Genomic DNA, 23,099 nt, shown 5'->3' with positions numbered 1-23,099 from the left:
AAGAGGAAAAAAATAAGCCCTCAGATATGTAGGCTGGTAAGTAAAATGAAAGGACAGGGATATATATGGCATCAAGGAAACCCTCTTCAACTAGTCTGGGACAACTGCATTATCACATGCAAGAGAACTTGAATAAGTCTCTCACATCATGCATAAACATTAATTCAAAATAAATGAAGGATTTTGATGTTTTACCAGAACACACGATATGTTGCTGTGGGTAAGTCCTTAATGATACAGGCTTCACGTTGTTTTTGATGACTCATCTCGACTGGCAGGTGCAAACACCAAAGTAAATCATGCAGATGACATCCAGCAAAAAATTGTCTGCACTGTGAAATACACTACCCTAAAAACAAAACAACATCCTACTGAATGAGAGAAAATAGCCACACAGCTTCATTCTGACCAGGTAAGAGAGAGTATCAAAATACATAAAGAAATTACAAAACTGAAGGGCAAAGAAACAAATAACTCAATAATGGAAAAGTAATTAGAGCTGGACAGACACTTATTCAATAAAAACATATAAGATGACCAACAAGGACATGGAAAAGCTCATCAGCACTGACACTCTGATAAATTAAAGTCAGTACAACACTAACATATCACATAAGCAGAAATGCCTATTTCAAACAGTACAAAACTAACAAGCACCCAGATGATGTTGAGTAAAGGAATTTTTATTCATATGGTGGGACTCTATAATCTGCTTCATGCTTCACTCTACATAATCAACTATGTAGAGATTCTCCCCTTCCACCCCATCCCTTCAGATAAAGCTACCCGTCTATCCACCAATTCTACTCTTAGCTGTGAAATAAGAATGACAAAATACTGAGAATGAACAATAAAACACACCTCAATAGAATCAGAAAGATAGAAATTGTACCAACACTCTTTTCAGAGCAAATGCACTGAAGAGAGAAGTTTACCAAGCACATACACTGAGAACCAAACCAAACACCTGGAAATTGAACAACGCAATGTTGAACAATGAGTGGGTCACGATGGAAATCAAGGAAAAACTCAGAAGATACCTGGAAACAAGTGAAAACTTAGACACGAGATACTAGAAACTATGGGACACAGCTAAAGCTGTGTTTCAGGGGAAAATTTATAGCTCTCCAAGCATTCCTCAGGAAGGAACAAAGGGTCCACATATATAAATAGACTTCACAGCTCAAGATCTTAGAAAAGGACCAACCAAGGAGCCCAAACCAGGCAGCAGGAAAGAAATAACAAAACTTAGAGCAGAAATTAACAAAATGGAAAACCCAAGGGATTTTTATTCATGTTGGTGGGACTATATAATCTACTTTACCCTACGGGGAAAACTATGTAGAGATCCACCTCGCCAAAAAAGCTACCCTTCTATCTAACAATTCTCTCTTAGGTATCTAATAAACATGAGAAAGAACTATAAGTCAGGCCGCTAAATTTGTGCTTCCATTCATTAGTCTTTTATTTACAAAGCCCCAAACTACAAAGAACCCAAGACTGCAATGGAAATGAGAGGGTAGAGAATACGTGCATGTTCACTATGGAATACTGCTCAACTTGGAATTATAGTACTGTTTTTGTTACAGATATGTACAGGATTATGCTAAACAGAATATGCCAGAAGAAGAAGGGCAAATAGCAGATCTGTCACTCATATGAGAAATATCAAGTATCTCATATGAAAACAAGAGAACAATGTCCAATAGAAACATAGTTTGAGACTCTGACCATAGAAGTGAGGAGACCACGGGGCGGAGAGAGCTGACTGACAGGGTCCAGTGGGCTCAGGTGGAGTGACGTGTCACGTTGCTGATGGATCCTATGCAGTAATATTGAACCTCTAAAAGACATCAACATTCTGCTCTTGTGAGCCCATGAAAATAAATTTAAAAACATAAATCTAGATTGCCATCCTAATTTCTTCTCTATCAGAATCTTTTCTTTTTTCTCTCTTAGGTATTTTCTTCTTTCAACTAGTGTTTTTATCCGTCTCTACCGAATAAATCAGCTTTGTAAATTTTTTTCTTTTTTATGCAAATGTTGGGTACTTTGATTTGTTCAACGAGTCGAAATTACTTCTAGAGTAAAAAATGGGAACTCAATAAAGGACCATGTGCTGTTTTGTCCAGTCTATGGACAAAATGGTCCATGTACTCAAGGTTCTGTCTGTCTGATGGAAAACTCCTGTGCCTTCAGTCTGTTCTAGGGAAACAAGAACGAATGGGATAAGGAAAGGAGTTCCATTCTTCCACATATCAGAGCATCAATATACATATACTTATTCATGGGGATAGGGATTAATGGAAAATTGCTTCAGAAAGATGTCTCCCATGTTTCTGACAAAGTATCATCCTTTTTTCCTAAACTATAACCTGTTATTGGTGGGATAAAAGGGAATGAAAGAGAGAGGTAGCTTAAAGTTTGTGCGCAGGAGGGAAATTCTGTGCTCCAGAGCAGAGAGAATCCAGGACACATCCCGTTAAAGTGTGAAAGTCCACATGTCAAAAGGGAACCTGTGATGAGATCGATCTTGGATTGATCTGCTTATATGGAAGCAGAGGCAGTTCCTGGGCGTGACTGCCAGGCTCCTGGAGAGGTATGCACTTGAAACCCTCTTCCATGTCTCCAACCCTCAATTTCCCAGTTTTAAGTCAGTGATCATAGCAAATTTCCTTTGAGGGGAGGAGCTGTCATCAAAACTTACCATCCGGTATTAACCACTCTTCATGTGGAAACTGAGGGTGAGCATCTACTGAAGTTTCACGACTCTAGAGTGCCAGCACTTTATCAAATATTAAGTGATCAAACTCTAGTGAGTCTGTGTCAGAATATTCAACTCTATTCCTTGGTTTTCGGATCTGTTTTTATTCCAATACCATGCTGTTTGAATGACTACTGCTTTGTAGTACAGTTTGAAGTTGGGGAAGGTGATGCAACCCATCTTCTTTTCCCCAAAGTCTCTTTAGCTATTCAAGGGGCTTCATTCCTCCTAAATTTCAGGCGTGTTTTGTCTGTTTCTTTGGAAAATGTCAAGGGTATCCTTGTAGGGAATGCATTGAATCTGTATAATGCTTCAGGGAGTATTGTCATTATGACAATGTTAATCCTCCCAATCCAGACGCAGGAGATGTGTCTCCCTCATTTTCTAGTGTCCTCTTTAATTTCTTGAAGTAGTGTTTTATAGTTTTGAAGTTTCCTTTGGATAAGTCCTTCACTACTTGAGGGTTGGTGTGTGTGTGTGTGTGTGTGTGTGTTTGTGTGTGTGTGTGTGTGTGACACCTGGCGATGCACAGGTTTAGTCCAGTTTCTGCACTCAGGATTTACCCCTGGCGGTTCTGCGGGGGCCACATAAAATGCTGGGAATCTTACCCGGTTTGGCCACGTGAAAAGCAAACGCCATACCTGCTGTGTTAACAGTCCTGCCCTGTTCACCTCTGTAATTTAGGCTGATTCCAGGTACTTCTTTTTCTGAGGCACTATTGTGAATGGTGCTTTTTTAAGACATATCAGTTTCTTCTCCTTCGTTACTTGTTCGGCGTAAAGCCATTGATTTTTGTGTATTGATTTTGTAACTTGCCACTTTTTCATTTATACGTACTGTTTCTAGGAGCTTTTCTATAGAGCTTTAGGATTTTCCAAGTATAGTATCATGTCATCTGCAAATAGTGATAGCTTGGCATCGTCCTTTCCTATCTGGATTCCCTTGATATCTTTTTCTTGCCTAGGCGCTATGCCAAGTACTTCTAGTCCTATATTGTATAGAAGTGGTGAGAGTGAGCAAGAAAATCTTAATCTTTGATAAAGGAGCAAGGAATCTGAAGGGGACCAAGGAAACCTATTTAACAAGTGGTGCTGGGAAAACTGGACAGCTCCATGCAAAACAATGAATTCAGACTTCTGTCTAAGGACAAGCACAAAAGTCAGATCAAGGTGGATTGAAGACTCAGTATCAGACCTGAATCCACAAGTTACAGGGAGGAGAATGTGGGCAGGACCCTCCATGCTATTGAAAGTCAAGGCATCTTCAAGGAAGAAACACCACTTGGAAACAAAGATAAACAAATGGGACTACATAAACTAAGAAGCTCCTGCACATAAACAAACAAAGACAAGTGTCCAGAATACAGAGAGCCAACGGAATGAGAAAAATTACTTACCCAATAGTCATCAGGTAGGGCCTTAGCATGTAGTATATACAAGACACTGGTTGATCTTTACAAGGAAAAACCCTCCAACCCTATTGAAAAGTGGGAAGTGAAAATGAACAGAAACTTTCTCAAACAAGAAATACATATGGTCAATAGTTTTATGAGAAAATGCTCTGCACCACTAATCATCAGGGAGATGGAAATCAAAACCATATTGAAATATCATCTTACACCACAGACACTGGCACACATCAGATAGGACACGACCAACCCGTGTTGACGTAGATGCAGTGAGCAAAGGATTCTCATTCATTGTTGGTGGGAATGTTGAAGGTCCTGCCTTTTTGGACAACAATATCGATATTCCTCCAAAAACTAGATATCGAGTTTCCATATGACCCGGCAGTACCACTTCTGGTAAAATATCCCGGAGATGCAAAAAAGCACAGTAGAAATGACATCTGCATTTGTATGTTTCTTGCAGCACTCATCACAATGTTCACAATGGCTCGAATCTGGAAACAACCCAAGTGCCCTGAACAGTTCCCTGGTTCAAGTAACCTTGGTACATCTACACATTGGAATCCTACACAGTTGTTAGGAAAGATGAAGTCATGTAAGTTGTTTGTAAATGGATGGACATGCTAAGTGAAAAGGAGTCAGAAAGAGAGAGACTGACATAGGATGTGTGCACTCAATTTGTGGATTATATCACTTGTATCACTTGTATCCCATTGACCTTCGATTTGCTCGAGAGGGCGCCAGTAATGTCTCCATTTGTGCATGCTACATGTTAATGTAATCATCAGTATCTGCTCGATCCAGGAAGAGGAAGAGCCTTAAATCATTCATTCAGGATTTTGACAACGAAGTCTGACCATCTTGTTGGTGGGTGGCCACGCGGTCATTTGAAGTCCCGTGGAATCCAGTGGGTAGCAGCTCAAGTCCAGTGGTCATCTTTGAATAGCATTACGTGTCTGGCCCATCTGATTTTTGACGCCTTGGCAAATGAGAGAGCGTCCCTGATTCTTGACTGTCAATAGATGTCAGAACTCCAGATTCCTTCTTTCACTCGAATGAAACGTGATACTCCAAGCATAGCTCTATCGATTCCCTTTGGTATACCCGAATAGCGTTCTCATCCTGTTTTTGTAGGGCCCAGGTCTCTGAGGTGTTAGTGCAGGAAGAACGGTGCAGTCAAAAAATGTGTCCAGAGCCGGAGGTTCTTCGTCCTCTCAACCACTTCTTTGACGCACTCGAAGGCATTCCATGCTGCTTTCTTCCTCCTGTGCAGTTCTGGCCCAAGTCGTTCTCGTGTTGAGTTCTTGACCCCAGTACACTTAGCTGCTGCATTCGGAGATGTTCGTTCCACTGAGAGCAAATGGAATCTCAGGCACTATTTCGTTTTTCATGAACATCGTTTTGCTGAGATTCAGCTGCAGTCCGACCTTTCCACACTTGCAGTCGAAGTCGGCCAGCAGTTGTGCCGCTTGGCTAATGTTTGGCATTATGAGAACGATGTCATCAGCAAAGGGAAGTGGAGTTGGTAGAGTTGCCAACCATGTATCTTCACTCCCATCCTTCCCATTCCAGTCATCGCACGATGTTCTCAAGGGTGGCACTGAAGAGTTTTGGTGAAATTTATCACCCTGCCGAAACCCTCTATTGACATCAATGATCACTTCCTGGCAAAATGGTGAGATCCTGGTGGTAAATACGTAATACAGCTCATGGTCGATCTTGATGCACTGATGTTGACCGTCAGGTTGGGCTTGGGCTTTGATGACTGCTTGAGTTTCAACAGATCTGAAGGCCTTCTTTAAATGGATGAAAGTTAGACAAAGCAGCATCTTGAACTCTAGCAAAACCTCAGTGAGTTTGGTCACTGTATGGATATGGTCGATCATGCTGAATCCTTTCCGGAACCCGGCTTGCTCGCATGGTTGTCCTTCAACTAGTGTTCTGAAATGGGGTGTTGGATTTCAGAAGAGAGGCCCTTGGGAACGACATATCCATCATGTGAAATTTGGTATGTAGGCAGGTGGACGTGGCTGTTGAAAGATCCATGTAGAAGTTGTGAATAATCCTCTCCATTGACCTTCTGGAAGATGTGATAGATCCATCAGGATGTCGGAGGGCATTCCTCTTGGTCTTGTAGACCGGCGAGCGTTGTGAATACTTTTCCTGGCTTCTGCCGCATCGGCCAAAACTGCTGCCCTTCTCCCTTTGAGGTCTTCCTTGATCGCTTCTCTGCACAGCTTTGCGAGCTCGCATGTTAGCTGGTGGTTGCCTGAGGCTCGTGCCAAACCACGTTGGTGAATGAGCTCGAGTGTTTTCGAAGACAGGCGTCTGTTTGTGGCTTTCCCACTCTTGGCATTTTTTGCGCAATCATGTAAGGTGCTGAACCAGTCAATCATATTCCTTGTCGATGTGTCTCCGATGGCATATTCCCACATGGCCACAAGTGCCAAAGAGGTCCCAGTTGGTGGTCATTCTTGTTGTTCTCTTCTTAAACTTAAACTTTGCAGTCCTTTCTCCCCACTCTGTGAAGTAGAATATTACACGAAGTAGTTTTTGGTCCAATCCCGTTTGGAATTTTGGGACACAGAGACAACAGTCAGGCAAAATCTTTAATTGAATAGGATGTGGTCAATTTCATTGTGGAACTGTCCACCGGGAGACTTCCATGTCCAATGTTTAGATTCGACCTTCTGGAACTGTGAGTTACTATGGATGGTCTTGGTCGACATGAGGAACTCAGACAGTCGCTCACCCTGTTTGTTTCATTCTAGGCCATGGGACCCAATGTGGAGTTTTTCGGGCGACCTTCTCGGTGGAATATAAAATAACATAATATGAGAATAAGACCTAAGGACCGTATGGACAATGGCCAGGAGGATATCTCCGTTCATTGGAAGTCTGCCTCATGGGCTGGGAGAGAAGGCATTTGGAATGGTGAGGGGACCACTAGGTCAATCTTGGTTGGAGGGATCACTGGGGATGGGACATATGTGCTGAAAGTACACTAAGCACCAAACATGTTAGCCTTACAGTATCTGTATAGAAAAACTTAATGCTCCAAAGTAGAGAGAGAGTAAGGAGGAGGGTGCTTGCCAAAGAGACAGGAAATGGGAAGCGGTGGTGGTAGCAGGAGGAATGCTGGGAATATTGGTGGTGGAAAATGCGCCCTGTGGAGGGTTAGGGGCTCGATCATTGTTGGACAGATATTCAATCATGAAAGCTTTGTAACGGTAGCTCACGAGGATTCAATAAAACAATGAAAAAACAAAGAGTTCCAGCTCTTAATTTGAACTCAGGGAGTCTTAGTTCAATTCATGACTAAATTGGGAAAACCATATGGCTAACTTCAGAATCGAGACCAAACCTGGACATATTCCACCAGATTTCTGAAGGCAGCAGCAGAGAAGAGGTAGAATAATTGGAGATGGCTGTCTTCTTTCGAGGAGAAAATACAGACATGCATTGATTCCTATAAATTCCCTTTCCAAACTGAGTCACTTGTCACAAATTTATCTGCCATGGGAGACAAAATGCCTGCAGGTCTATTTCAATGTGTCTTCGACACCACCTAATTCTGTTGGTGATGCTAACTGATTATCAATGTACCATCTATCAGTGATAGGAAGTGGAGTTTATAGACTTGGAGAGTATCGAGTGGATGCTGGAAATTCTGACATTTCCAATCAACTTTTAATCATTTCATGCAGAATTCTGTGAGAGATTTTCATTCCAAGTATCCCAAGTGTCAAATTCAGGTAGTTTCATTTTTGCCTGAATATTCTATACTTTGAAGAGATAATAACCGGCTTGGACTATTCCAGGCAGAGCTCAGAAGTTCCAGCCTCAAAAATGGACTGTTCAGGACCACCAGGGCTACACCGACAGGATGTAGTGGTCCTTGATGCATTAAAAACCACATTCAAGGCCTGGTTGAACCAAACACGCATGGTCGAACCTGAGCTGCACCCTCAGCCCTTGAGGAGATCCTCTAAACTGTGGTCACATCCTTTGCCATAATGCTCCTTATTACTTGATAATTTCTCCTTGTGCATACAGAACACTCACATCAGCTTTTTAAGGACATGTTGATTCCGAAAGTTTACATACAGGTGTTCTGGGATCTTTTTGGATTGCAAACAGCACTTTTCCCCTGGGTAGGGAGATAGCACATGAACTATCATGGAAGTTTTGATTTGGCAACCGAATGATTCCAAATGTGTGGTTATTCCATTGTGCATGAGGTTTCAGAAGAGCTCCTCGGTTTCTCACTACAATCCATGAAAGCTGCTTGTTCCCATAGAAAGAGTTCATGTGCACTGAAAGTCGAACGAAACTTGTAAGAGTCCAGATAGTGTTCCTCCTTACACTCATTTGTTCTGGAATTCCAAAAGGCATTGGTTTCGTTCCGCAGGGTCTTCAGTTTAGTGACCTCTCTCTCAGCTCATTATCTTTGTTCAGGCCTATTAGTAGTTGCTTTAAGATTTTGATGGTCCAACATCCAGTGCATCGTTGCTTAGGTGTGTCAATTCCTCATGAGCTATAGATCCACTAACCACTAACTAACAAAGGATACCTTTCCATTTGACAATTTGAAGTCGACATTGTCTGATGTAAGAATGGCCACAATTGCTTAGTAAGGCAACTGTGTGCCTGTCAGAACGTTTCCCAGACTTGGACCTCAATCCTGTCTTTAGCCTGGCTATTGAGACTTGTCTTCTGTAGGTAGCAGAAATTTGTTACATGTTCTCAGATCTAGCTTGCCACTCTGTGTTTCCTGATGGCAGTTTCCTGTTCTTAATATTGAGTGAGATTGAGAGGAGGAAGTTGAGTGCTGTCAGTTTGTGGAAACTATCAGTGTTTGAGACCAGGGTCTTGTCTTTGAAAGTCGCCCCTTTAGTACTTCTTGCGAAGCTTCGTGTACCTTGTGTCTGAGTAATACGGATTCTATTTAAAATTGACAGCTAAGCATTGAAGTGAATTACTTTGTCTTCTGCATCCCCGACAACAGACTGGGAGACAGAGGGAGCTGAGCAGGCGGGCAGGGTTCAGGGTGCAGGTGGGAGCTGCGCAGGAATAGGGAGGTGAGCAGACCCACCCACCAGAATAGGAGACAGAGTCCAGAAGGGTCTGTGCTGTGAAAACAGGGAGGCCAGGCAGCGGGGACCGTTTTCCACAGAGGGAACCTTGCTGGGAACAGATGATCAGGAACAATACTCTTCAGTTTTATCAGTCTCTCACTCCTGAGTTCTCTAAGGGGAATTTTGCGTGCATCCTTGCATGCGTGTGTGTGTGTGTGTGTGTGTGTATGTGTGTGTATGAGTACATCAAGGGTGACAGTTAAGCTCCCCCTAGTCTCTTTTTCCAATTAACAATAAAATGACTTAGACTTTTGTTTAGTTTGATGATATTTTATTGAAAAGATAATGTACCTGAGGTTTCAACAGGTGTCTTGCAATTTGCAGATCAAAAGCCAGGAAAGAAAGAAGAGTTGGGGCGTGTCCCATTTGATTGTTGTTGCCTGAACATTCTCTGCCGTCCTTATTATTTGAAAAATTTACACTGAGGACTGGTATATATTGTTTCCTGAAAACAAAAACAGACGACACTTAGACTTTCAACTCACTTTGACAAATTCCCTCAGAACACACAATATTTCTTCCTTTGGTTTATTCACTTGGCTTTCAGAACAAGAAAAACTGATGCTTTCCCAGGGCCTTGGATGTACCGAAAGAGTAGTATTACGCAGTATGGAAGCCATTTATGACCCAAGCTAGGTTTCAGTGTAACACCCATAATCACCAACAGGTCATGGGTTTTAATTTGATGCCTTAAAATGATAACAAGGAGACCATGACAAAGAAAGCTTTGGTTATGGGCTTTAGGTCATAAACGTAAAGTAAACTTTTGGTCATAAGTGAACTTTTTGTCATAAGACAGTGTATGTAGTGTATATACCCATTTCAATAAGGGGCAAAAATGAAACTCCGTCAGTGTTAAGTAGCTCTTGTTTGTCTCCTCACCTTAGGGGAAAATAACCCTTTTATCTCTTTTGGCTCAGACACTTAGTTGCTCTGAATGCAGGTGGAAGAGGAGTTTTGAGCTGTTTATCTCTTTCTGGATGCCTGATTTCATTTAGTATCACTTTCATCAAGGACGATCCATATTGTACTTGTAGGAGGATCTGCTTGGTTCCATCTGTAGGCTTTTCACAATATTTCCCATCTACCATGGACTGTTGTAAATGGGCTATGTAGAATGTTAATTCTAACTCATGCTGTTGTTTTAAGAGAGAGATTCACTCACTACCGAACTTAGCTGATGTTGTCTTCGGGGATAGTGTGTGTGTGTGTATGCGTGTGTGTATTGTGTGTGTGTTGAACTATGCCCTTGGTCCTTATGTGCACCTGTTGTTTCTGAGAGAGTGACAACGTCCAACCCGCTTGACCTTCTCAGTGGTTCTAAAGGCAGGAGAAGTAAGTGAGTTTACTATCATGAAAGCTACGTTGGCCTGGGTTTCTGCTGTCTGATTATTAAAACATTCCTTCATGGTCATTAGAGCCTGGTTATTGACGCCATTTTCGCCTGCCACGTATGGTGCAAGGTTCTGTACGTAGGCTTCTGGGCTTAAGGAACCTTCGATTGTCCAGTCAATCACCTCCTTGACGAGTTTGCATCCAGTACCTGAGGACAATGCATGGGAAACAGGGCTCCAATCCAGAGAACTGATCCTGCAATTCGGCCTCTGGTGAAGGTTTTCCTCTACTGACACCTTAGTGGTGGGACCCTTTCAGAAAGCTCTTAGTGGGTGGTGTGAATTCTGAATCCATGGAAAGGACACTCAAAAATTGGATTTCCTTGTAGGTTGTAAACGTCCTTCTGCCCCTCTCGCTCCTTTGAATTCATTTTGCTACTTGACGGTCTTTCTAGAAAAGAAGTACTCTGAAATTTGCGCAATCGATTGAGCATATGTGAGTCATTCTGTAGGGTCACATGATATTCCCTCTTTCTAAACATCAGGCAGCATTCCCAGGATTGTTGCTGCATTTGTTTTAGGATATCGTGCTGTAGCTACTTCAACATTGCTAATTTATTTTCTGTAGTCAGAAATGAATGTAAGAAATTCTCGTTTTTGAGACCTGAGTTGCTTTTGAAGAAACCCTCTGATATAGTCTTCCTTAAAGATTCCCACTTGAGACCTATCTGTCCATATCTCTTGAATAAGAATGACGACATTGAGGAGGCTGGAGCGAGAGCACAGCAGGTAGGGCGTCTGCCTTGCACGCGCCCGACCCGGGTTCTAATCCCAGCATCCCATATGGTCCCCTGAGCACCGCCAGGGGTAATTCCTGAGTGAAGAGCCAGGAGTAACTCCTGTGCATCGCCGGGTGTGACCCAAACACCAAAAAAAAAAAAAAGAATGACGACATCGAGCGTTCTAATAATCAGAACCAGCACCCAACCCACTTTCTAGGCATCTGTGATGTGTGATTTTGTCTGTCCGGCAAGAGAGCCTCTTTGAAGCTCCAGTTATGGATCAAGGCCAGGCGGTAACATCTCTTCATATTTTCTCTCCATAGTGAATTCTTCGTCTCCCCCACCTAGTCTGCTGCATTAGGGCTGGCCTATCCTTATTTTGAGAGCTTGTAAAGCTCTTCCCTGGATCCAAAGAGAACCTGACCCGAAGAATGCACCTTCAATGTTAGGACTCACCTGCATAGCAGAAAAGGGGGAGGGCTGCGAGCATGAGGATTGTCAGCAGCTTCATGGTGGAGGTTGTAGTGGTTGGCTCTGGGGTCCAATGTGTAGAGCAAATGAACTCACTTTGGAGGAGAGCTCCCAGATCTCCCCCTTTTATTCTTCAAGTCAGCTCCTTACCACTGCCCTTAAGCAAGGGTGAGTCATAGAATCTACTTGGCAGGATGTGGCAATTGAAAAAGAACCTGGCAAGACTCTGCTTTGTTTGGAGAAAACTGAGACAGAGCCTTTTGCCCAAAAATCATTTTGGAAGGACTGAATTGATGCATCTTTAAGCTAAAAATGCTAAATGTTATCTGATTTTCAATGATCAGTGCAATGACTTTGGTTTTCATTCTCTTCACTTTCATTATTTCTCTCTCTCTCTCTCTCTCTCTCTCTCTCTCTCTCTGTGTCTCTCTTGGCTCTTTGGGTTGCACCAGGCAATGCTCAGAGGTTATGCCTGGCTCTATACACAGAAATTCCTCCTGGCAGTGCTTGGGGGACCATTTGGGATATGTGTGATTGAACCCAGGGCATCTATTTGCAAGGCTAACACCATACTCTCTAACTCTCACTCTGGCCCTCTCCTTATTATTTTTCTCAATGTGCTAATTTATTCCTAAGTTTAGGCTTCCCTTCTCTCCTTCTGAAGAATCAGCCAATGCCTATCCTTGTTAGGACTCTCCGTATTCATTTAAAGCTAGAGTTAGTGAAATTTCACATTTTTCCCTAGGGAGACCCACTGAAGTGGTGATTAATTTTATTTATTTATATTAAGTGAGTAGCATTAATGTGGAACATATAGCAATGACTCATCCTCATCGAATGTTATTAGAAAAATATATCCTTTAGTTCACTTGCTTTTTCACAATCTGGTGCTTCAATTAATGTAGTCACCAAAACATTTCTCTAGTTCACTTGCTTTTCAGAATCCTGTGTTTATATTTCTATGAATTATGTTTTCAGTGTTTTGTCTATTCCTCCCCTATATTTTCGGGTGATTTATAGGAGGCAGATTCTGAAATTGCTAGTGCAGTCCTTCGCAATTGTGAGATGGTGTTGGAATCAATACTGCCTGTAACTTATGGTCATGAGATGTCTTCGAGCTGATGTTTGCATATATATGAACATGCTTTGTTTTGTGAGCATTATAGATGCGAAATTTGCTAGAGAAACTCTGTACTATTGAATGAGTAGGAAGTATATCTGAATATTTCTCCTTCTATTCTCCATCCATGTTTCCTTCCACTCACCTGTCTATAGATTCATTGATCCATCAATTCATTAGACTATTGATTTATCCATTCATCCACCCTTCACCCATCTATCCATTGACCTATCTTCCAATACTCATTGATGTATTCTCCAAAAGAAGCAAAATGTTCTCCTGTGACTTGTCTCTGTACCTTGTTTTACCATTTAATAGAAGAAATTAGTTACAGGAGGATGTTTGTCCTGCAGAGTTGATCTAAATGTTTAATGTTAACCAACAAGCTCAAAATGGAAAGAGTGATGTCTGAAAGTGACGCTAAAGAACAAAAAAACAAGGACTGGGGGCAGGATTAAAAAAGAGTTAGGCTCTTTTGGAAAACAATATGGACGCTTCTCAAAAAATTAGAAATTGAGCTCTCATTTGACCCAGCAATAACACTGCTGGGAATATATCCCGGAGAAGCGAAAAAGTATAGTGGAAATGATATATGCACTTATATGTTCATCGCAGCACTGTTTACAATAGCCAGAATCTGGAAAAAAACCAATTGCCCTAGACTGGTAAAGAAACTTTAGTACATCTATACAATTGAATACTATGCAGCTGTTAGAAAAAATGAAGTCATGAACTTTGCATATAAGTGGATCAACATGGAAAGTATCATGCTATGATAATGAGTCAGAAATAGAGAGACAGACATAGAAAGATTGCACTCATCTGTGGAATATAAAATAACAGAGTAGGAGACTAACACCCAAGAATAGTAGAAATAAGTACCAGACGGTTGACTCCATGGCTTTGCAGCTGGCCTCACATTCTGGGGAAAAGGCCGCTCAGATAGAGAAGGGAACACCATGTAAAATGTGGTTGGAAGCCACGCGGGGGAAAAGTGATGCATGCTGAAAGTAGACTAGAGACTTAACACGATGGCCACTCAACACCCCTATTGCAAACTACAACACCCAATTGGAGAGAGAGAACAAAAGGGAATACCCTGCCACAGACGCAGGGTGGGGTGTGGGGAGATGGGATTGTGGGGTGGGAGGGATGGTGGGTTTATTGTGGTGGAGAATGGGCACTGGTGAAGGGATGGGTTCTCGAACATTGTATGAGGGAAACACGAGCACGAAAATGTATAAATCTGTAACTGTACCCTCACGGTGATTCACTAATTAAAAAATAAATGAATTTTAAAAAAAGGAAAGAGTTGGGCTGGAGTGAGAGTACAACGGGTCGGGTCACTTGCTTTGCATGCGGTAGACCCGGATTCAATGTAAAGCCCTCACAAAGCTCAACAACTAATATCAATCATCCCATCAAAACATTGGTAGAGGACCAGAGGGCTGAGAGCGATAGGACAGCAGGTACGTGATTTGCCTTGATATGGCTGACCCGGATTTGATTCACGGCATCCATACAGTCCCCTGAACACTGCAAAGTGTAATATCTGAGTGCTGAGCCAGGAATAACCCCTGAACATCGCTGAGTGTGAGCCAAAGAGCAAAATAAATAAATGAGTATCCTTGAAAGTTCTTTTAATTTTTATTTATTTATTTATTTATTTATTTATTTATTTTTAAAATTTTCTTTTATTAGTGAATCACCGTGAGACAAAGTTATAGACTTACAGGTTTTCATGCTTACGTTTCAGTCCTACAATGATCAAGTTCCCATACCTCCACCAGTGCCCATTTTCCACCACCAATGGTCCCAGCTTCCCTTCCATCACCTCCACCCTGTTCCCTTCACCCCACCATGCCCCTATGGCGGGTATTGGGTGAATATCCTTTGCCATTCTGTAGACTGTCTTTGTATTCTGGTCGTTGTATCTTTTGAAGTACAGAAGCTTCACGAAATCAAAGAGGACACGAGGAAATGGAAGCACATCCCCTGTTTATGGATTGGGAGAATTAACATTGTCAAAATGGCAGTACTTCCCAAAGCATTATACAGATTCAATGTTATCCCTACAAGGATACCCATGACATTCTTCTAGGAAGTGGACCAAACACTCCTAAAATTCATATGAAACAACAAACCCCCGCGAACAGCAAAAGCAATTTTGGGAAAAGGAAGATGGGGGGGGCATCACCTTTCCCAACCTCAAGCTCTACTACAAAGTAATTAAAACTGCATGGGTACTGGAACAAAGGCAGAGCAGTAGACCAATGGAACAGGTTAGAATACGCTTACACAAAAAATACTCTCAAACATATGATCATCTAATCTTTGATAAGGGAGCAAGAAATGCAAAGTGGAGCAAAGAAAGCCTCTTTGACAAATGGTGCTGGCAACACTGGACAGCTATATGCAAAAAAAATGGGCTCAGACTTATACCTAACATCATGCACAAAAGTCAGATCAAAATGGATTAAAGACCTCAACATTAGACCAGAATCCATAAGGTATATTGAAGACAAGGTCGGAAAAATCCTCCACCACATTGAAGCTACAGGTATGTTCAAAGAGGACTCGCCACTGACCAGGCAAGAGGAAATAGAGATAAACAAAAATTCTTTTTAAATAAAATATTGGTGAGAAAATGAGGAGTCACTTCTATGAAGAGGACATAAGGATGGCAAATAAGTACATGATAAAGTGTTCCATGTTAGTTTCTTATTATCAGATACTGTTCAATCAAAATGATAATGAGGTTTTCTTGTCAGTGAGAGTAACACATATAGAACGTTTGGAAACAGCCAATATTGGCAGTGTTGTGGTGAGAAAGGAACCCGAATCTGCTCTTGGTGGGGTTGTTGTCTGATTCATGCTCTGTTGAGACAGTGCTGAGAGTTCTTTGAAAAATGTAGGAATGGAACTCCTATCAAACCCAGATATTCCACTTGTTGGCATTTCCCTCTTATTTTTTTTATTATTTTATTTATTTATTTATTTTTAATTAGAGAATCACCGTGAGGGTACTGTTACAGATCTATACAATTTTGTGCTTATACTTCCCTCATACAAAGTTCGGGAACCCATCCCTTCACCAGTGCCCATTCTCCACCACCAGTAAACCCAGCGTCCCTCCCACCCTCCCCAATCCCATCTCCCCCCCACCCCACCCTGCCACTGTGGCAGGGCATTCCCTTCTGTTCTCTCTCTCTAATTAGCTGTTGTGGTTTGCAATAAAGGTGTTGAGTGGCCGCTGTGCTCAGTCTCTAGCCCTCATTCAGCCCGCAACTCCCTTCCCCCACATGGCCTTCGACTACAATGTAGTTGGTGATCGCTTCTCTGAGTTGCCCTTTCCCCGGAACGTGAGGCCAGTCTCGAAGCCATGGAGTCAACCTCCTGGTACTTATTTCTGCGCATGTCCTTCAGGCACGAGGACCACCCCTCGGCCATGCCCTCCCTTTCCCCCACTTCCTGCTGCCGTCTGCGTCCCCTGAGTTTCTGAAGGCATTTCCCTCTTAAACAAAAAACCCCACTAATTTGAAAAGATATGTACAGAGCCACGCTATGTACATTTCAGCATTTAGTATAACATGATATGGAAATATCCCAAATATCCAATGACAAATGAGTGGATCAAGTAGTTGTTTTATATGTATAAATATCTCTCTATAAAATGAAACACTTATGTTCTATATAAATAAGAATATCTATAACATGCATAGGATAACATAGAAATGATATACACCTGTTATTCATTATATATGTATAAATATATAATATATCCATGATATACATATATGATCACTGTATCACTGTATCACTGTTATCCCATTGTTCATGGATTGTTCGAGAGCACCAGTAACGTCTTCATTCGTCCCTGTTGCATGCTAGTGTAGACCAATGGCGTCTGCTCACTCCAGGAACAAGAAGGGCACATTGTTATTACTGTTACTGCTTTTGGCATATTGAATACATCACGGGTAGCTTGCCAGGCTCTGCTGTGCAAGCGGGATATCCTCGGTCACTTACCAGGCTCTCTGAGATGGACAGTGGTTTTGGGGGCAGCCTCTAATAGTCGCGATCCACCACTGGCTCCATGCCCGACGGTGCTGGGAGTCAGCCGGGCCGCAGGCCTTCCGTGCCCCACCGATGCCACACCATCTGTATCCTACAAAATGACCAGCGATGTCCAGCAGGGCTCACAACAGAGTTTCCTACCTGGCGAGTTGAGCCATGCGTTGTCTAAGGCGAGATGTTGAGCCGGGTTTGGGAGAATGCGAGGGGTTTGTTTGATGTCGATGCCATATTAAAGAACTTTTCTTTTTTTTTAATTAATTTTTTTATTGAATCACCATGTTGAAAGTTACAAAGCTTTAAGGCTTAAGTCTCAGTTGCATAATGCTCGAACACCCATCCCTCCACCAGTGCTTATATTCCACCACCAAGAACCACAGTAAACCTCCCACCCCACCCTGCCCTGCCCCCCGGTCCCCCACCCCATCTGTGTAGTTGGTAAGTTACACTTTACTTTCTCTTTACCTTGATTACATACAACAACAACAACAACAAAAACTCACTATTATTGTTTGGATTTCCCCCCCCCCCCCCCGAGTCGGACCTGCTGTAAAGGAAGCATTTGATAATTTTTTTCCACTGCTGTGATTGAGGAGATATGAGGTCATGTGGCCACATTAGCGGCTGTGAGGTTCTAGATTTCTGTATTTTAGTATTTTAGTGACTAAGTCCAGACGGCTTTCTGCCAGAGGTTGCATCTTTGCTAGATCGTACCTCTCTGCTACTTTATATTCCACATATGCAATCTTTCTGTGTGTGTCTCTTTCTTTCTGACTCATTTCACTCAACATGATACTTTCCATATTGATCCACTTACATGCAAGTTTCATGACTTCATGCTTTTTAACCTCTGCATAGTATTCCATTGTGTAGATGTACCAAAGTTTTTTTAGCCAGACATGTGTTCTAGGGCATTCGGTTATTTTCCAGATTCTGGCTATTGTAAACTGTGCTGTGATAAACATACAGGTGCAGATGTCATTTTGACTATATATTTTTTGCTTCTCCAGGGTATATTCCCAGGAGTGGTATTGCTGGGTTAAATGGAAGCTCAATTTTTAATTTTTTGAGAATCGACCATATTGTTTTCCAGAAGGGTTGAACCAGTCGACATTCCCACCAGCAGTGTAGAAGGCTTCCTTTCTCCCCGCATCCATGCAAACAGCGGTTGTTTGTGTTCTTTGGGATGTGAGCCAGTCTCTGTGGTGTGAGATGGTATCCCATAGTTGTTTTGATCTGCATCTCCCTGATGATTAGTGATGAAGAGAATTTTTTCATGTGCCTTTTAGCCATTCGTATTTCTTCCTTGAGAAAGTTTCTGTTCATTTCTTCGCCCAATTTTTTGATGGGGTTGGGTGTTTTCTTTTTGTAGAGGTCAACCAGTACTTTATATACCCTTGTTATTAATCCTTTATCAGATGGGTACTGGGTGAATATCCTTTCCCATTCTGTAGATTCCATTTGAATTCTGGTCACTGTGTCTTTTGCGGTGCAGAAGCTTTTTAGTTTAATATAGTCCCATTTGTTTATCTCTGTTTCTACTTGCTTACTTAGTTCCGTGTCATCTTTGAAGATACCTTTAGCTTCAATATCGTGAAGGGTTTTGCCGACCTTGTCTTCAATGTACCTTATGGATTGTGGTCTGATGTTGAGGTCTTTAATCCATTTTGATCTGACTTTTGTGCATGGTGTTAGGTCGATGTCTCAGCCCATTTTTTTTGCATGTGGCTGTCCGGTTATGCCAGCACCATTTGTTGAAGAGGCTTTCCTTGTTCCATTTCACATTTCTTGCCCCCTTATCAAGGATCAGGTGATCATATATTTTGGGTTGCATGTAGGGATATTCCACCCTGTTCCATTGATCAGCGGTTCTGCCTTTGTTCCAGTACCATGCTGTTTTAATTGTTACTGCTTTGTAGTAAAGTTTGAAGTTGGGGAGGGTGATGCTTCCCAAAGTCTTTTTCCCAAGAATTGCTTTGGCTATTCGTGGGCCTTTATTGTTCCATATGAATTTCAAGAGTGTTTGATCAATTTCTTTGAAGAATTTCATGGGTATCTTTATAGGGATTGCATTGAATCTGTATAGTGCTTTGGGGAATATTGCCATTTTGACAATGTTAAGTCTTCCTATCCATGAGCAGGAAATGTGTTTCCATTTCCTCGTGTCCTCTTTTATTTCATTGAGTAGTGTTTTGTAGTTTTCCTCGTAGAGATCCTTTACTTCCTTAGTTAGGCTGATTACTAGGTACTTGATCTTCTGGGGCACAATTGTGAATGGGATTTTTTTTAATGTCACTTTCCTCTGACTTGCTATTTCTGTATAGGAAGGCCATGGATTTTTGAGTATTGATTTTATAGCCTGCAACTTTACTGTACAAGTCTATTGTTTCCAGGAGTTTCTTGGTAGAGGTTTTAGGATTCTCTAGGTATAGAATCATGTCATCTGCAAATAGTGAGAGCTTAATTTCTTCCTTTCCTATCTGTATACCCTTAATGTCTTTTTCTTGCCTAATTGCTATTACAAGTACTTCCAGTACTATGTTGAACAGAAGTGGTGAGAGTGGGCATCCTTGTCTTGTCCCTGATCTTAGAGGGAAGGCCTTTAGTGTTTCTCCATTAAGGATAATGCTTGCCATGGGTTTGTGATAGATGGCTTTGACTATCTTGAGGAAAGTTCCTTCTAAGCCTATTTTGGTGAGAGTTTTCATCATAAATGGGTGTTAGATCTTTTCAAATGCTTTCTCTGCATGTATTGAAATTATTATATGGTTTTTATTTTTACTTTTGTTGATGTGATGGATTACATTGATTGATTTCCGAATGTTAAACCATCCTTGCATCCCCGGGATGAATCCTACTTGATCGTGATGTATGATTTTTTGAATCAGTTGTTGGATTCTATTTGCTAGTATTTTGTTGAGAATCTTCGCATCCGTGTTCATCAGGGATATTGGCCTGTAGTTTTCTTTGTTTGTGGTATCTTTGTTTGCCTTTGGTATTAGGGAGGTATGAGTTTCATAGAAACTGTTTGGTAGGGTCCCTGTTTTTTCAATTTCGTTGAATAACTTGAAAAAAACTGGCAACAGGTCCTCTTTAAATATTTGGAAGAATTTGCCAGTGAATCCATCCAGGCCTGGGCTTTTGTTTTTGGGAAGACATCTGACAACAGTTTCAATTTCCTTGATATTAATGGGTCTATTCAGGTATTCCAAGTCGTCTTGGTTCAGTTTTGGGAGATTGTAGGAATCAAGGAATTTGTCCATTTCTTTTAGGTTCTCTTGTTTCATGGCATAGAGATTTTCAAAGTAGTCTTGATGGTCTTTTGAATTTCATTAGTTTCTGTTGTGATATCCCCCTTTTCATTTCTGATTCGGTTTATTAAGGTTCTCTCTCTTTCTTTCTTTGTGAGTCTTGCTAGCGGTGTGTCAATCTTGTTTATTTTCTAAAGGAACCAGCTTTTTGTTTTATTGATCTTTCGGATTGTTTTTTGGGTTTCCCTATCGTTAATTTCTGCTCTAAGTTTTATTATTTCCTTCCTTCAGTCTGGCTTGGGTTCCTTTTGCTGGTCCTTTTCTAAGATCTTGAGCTGTGAAGTCAAGCTCTCTATGTAGGCCCTTTCCTCCCTCCTGAGGAATGCTTGCAGGGCTATAAATTTTCCCCTTAACACAGCTTTAGCCGCGTCCCATAGGTTCTGATAACTTGTGTCTTCATTCTCGTTTGTTTCGAGGTATCTTTTTATCTCTTCCTTAGTTTCCTTTTTGATCCATCGTTGTTCAACAGTGAGTTGTTTAATTTCCAGGTGTTCGATTTGGTGCTCCACGTCTGTGTGTGCTTAGTTTCTATTTTCAGTGCATCATGGTCCGAGAAGATGATTCATACAATTTCTATCTTGTTGATTCTGTTGAGGTATGTTTTGTGACCCAGCACGTGGTCTATTTTGGAGAATGTTCCATGTGCACTGGAGAAAAATGTATATTCTTTCTTTTTGGGGTGTAAAGCCCTGTATAGGTCCATAAGCCCTCTCTCATCTATTTCTTTCTTCAGGGCCATTGTTTCCTTGTTGAGTTTAGTTCTTGTTGATCTATCCAGAGGTGATAATGCAGTGTTGAAGTCTCTGACTACTGTTGTGGGGCTAGTGATGTCCTCCTTAAAGTTTCTTAGGAGTTGCTTTAAATATTTAGCTGGTCACTCATTAGGTGCATATACATTTAAGAGTGTGATTTCTTCCTGTTGTATGTATCCCTTGATGAATAGGAAATGACCGTCACTGTCCCTTCTAATCTTTTTCAGCCTGAAATCTATGTTGTTAGATATTAAGATGGCCACCCCAGCTTTCTCGAGGGAATTGTTTGCTTGTAGGACTGTTTTCCATCCTTTGACTTTGAGCCTGTGTTTGCTCTGACTGTTCAGGTGTGTTTCTTGTAGGCAGCAGAAAGTTGGGTTTAGTTTCCAAATCCATTTTGCTACTCTGTGTCTCTTGATTGGTGCATTTAGCCCATTGACATTGAGAGAGATTATTGTCATGGGATTATGTGTCATCTTTCTGTAGGGTTTGTTGTTCTTGTTAGGGTTTTTCTTTGTCTTACAGAAGCCCCTTTAGACCTTCTTTTAGGCTTGGTTTTGAGTCTATGAAGTTCTTGAGTTGTTGTTTATCTGAGAAATAATGTATGGTTCCTTCGAGTTTAAGTGAGAGTTTAGCCGGATAGAGTAATCTTGGTGAGACGTTCATTTCGTTGAGCTTTTTCACTATATCCCACCATAATCTTCGGGCTTGGAGGGTTTCCTCTGATAGGTCTGCTGTGAATCTAAGGGGTGATCCTTTGTATGTGATTTCCTTCTTTGACCTTGCTGCTTGCAGTAGTGTGTCTCTATCTGCGGCATCCATCATTGTGACTATGATATGCCTTGGAGTTTTTTTGTTGGGATCCCTTTTAGCTGTCACCCTTCAGGCTCCTTGGATCTGGATGCCCGCATTCTCCAGATCTGGGAATTTCTTAGCAATGATGTCTTTAACTGTGTTTTTTTCATTGGTATTAGTTCCCTTGGTTCCGGTACTCCCATGATTCTTATGTTGTTCCTTTTGAGGTCGTCCCCTAGGACTCTGATTCGCCCTAGAGCCATCTTGAGGTCTTTTGCCATTATTTGTTGTTGTTTGTAAGCTTTGTGCAGGTAATCTTCAAGCTCACTGATTCTGTCTTCTGCTGCAGTCAATCTACTGTTGAGGGCTACCACTGAGTCTTTTATCTCATCTACTGATTCCTTTAATTGTGTGACTTCTGTTCGTAGGTTTGAAATCTCTGCTCTCATTTCTTCCCGTATTTTGTTGGTGGTCCGTTCCAAGGCTGTGTTCATATCCTCCCTTAGTTTATTGATTGTTCGTTCCATGGTTGTGTTCATATCCTCCCTTAGTTTATTGGCTGTCCGTTCCATGGTTGCTTTGAGTTCCTCAACCATCTTGACAATTTCTTCTCTGAATTCTTTATCTGAGAGGAGGTTGTATTTGTGGGTGACAAGTATTGAGGTTTCTGGAATCTCTTCATTTTCTGTGTGTGTCAGGTTTTTTCGATGTTTCTTCATGTTGTTATAGAACAACAGAGGTGGAAGCTCCCGATTCTATATCACTATTCCTCTTGCTCCAGGAGGGGATTGTAGGCAAGCTAAATCGGTAATGGTAATCTTTTCCCCCTTCTAGAATAGTTCCTTATATTACTGCGATTTTCCTAGTTTATGTAGGGCTCTAATCAAGGCTTGACGCTATGGTCTGTTTATGGGGGCTTTGTGTACCTAGTTGTATTCCTGACACTTTTTCTGGAATTAGGATGTGTTACTGGCTTATAGGCATATAGTTATTGAGATGGGCAAGTTGTTCTTCGAGTAAGTAGGTCATAGGGATTTGTGACCTAAGTGTGCATTATAGGAGAGAGAGCAAAGTAACTGCGGCCGCGTTAGCAGCTGCCGCTCTGAAAATAGGCCACGCCCCCTTTTGAGGCCACGCCCCCTGACATAGA

The 23,099-nt window shown here is 41.7% G+C and overlaps 1 protein-coding gene across 1 annotated transcript in view; it reads right to left on the bottom strand.

Annotated features, from left to right (window-relative positions):
• Positions 1-9,697: 9,697 nt before the first annotated feature.
• LOC129406090 (mammaglobin-A-like) overlaps positions 9,698-23,099 on the bottom strand; it is a 43,940-nt gene continuing 30,538 nt past the window's right edge. The window contains exon 3 of the mRNA XM_055143929.1: positions 9,698-9,755. Coding sequence (XP_054999904.1) covers positions 9,714-9,755 — 42 coding nt within the window. The 3' untranslated portion in view covers positions 9,698-9,713. The remainder of the gene's footprint in view (positions 9,756-23,099) is intronic.

This window comes from Sorex araneus, chromosome 6 (assembly GCF_027595985.1).
Source record: "Sorex araneus isolate mSorAra2 chromosome 6, mSorAra2.pri, whole genome shotgun sequence".
Classification (NCBI taxonomy): Eukaryota; Metazoa; Chordata; class Mammalia; order Eulipotyphla; family Soricidae; genus Sorex; species Sorex araneus.
This window is presented reverse-complemented; position numbering and strand designations above follow the sequence as displayed.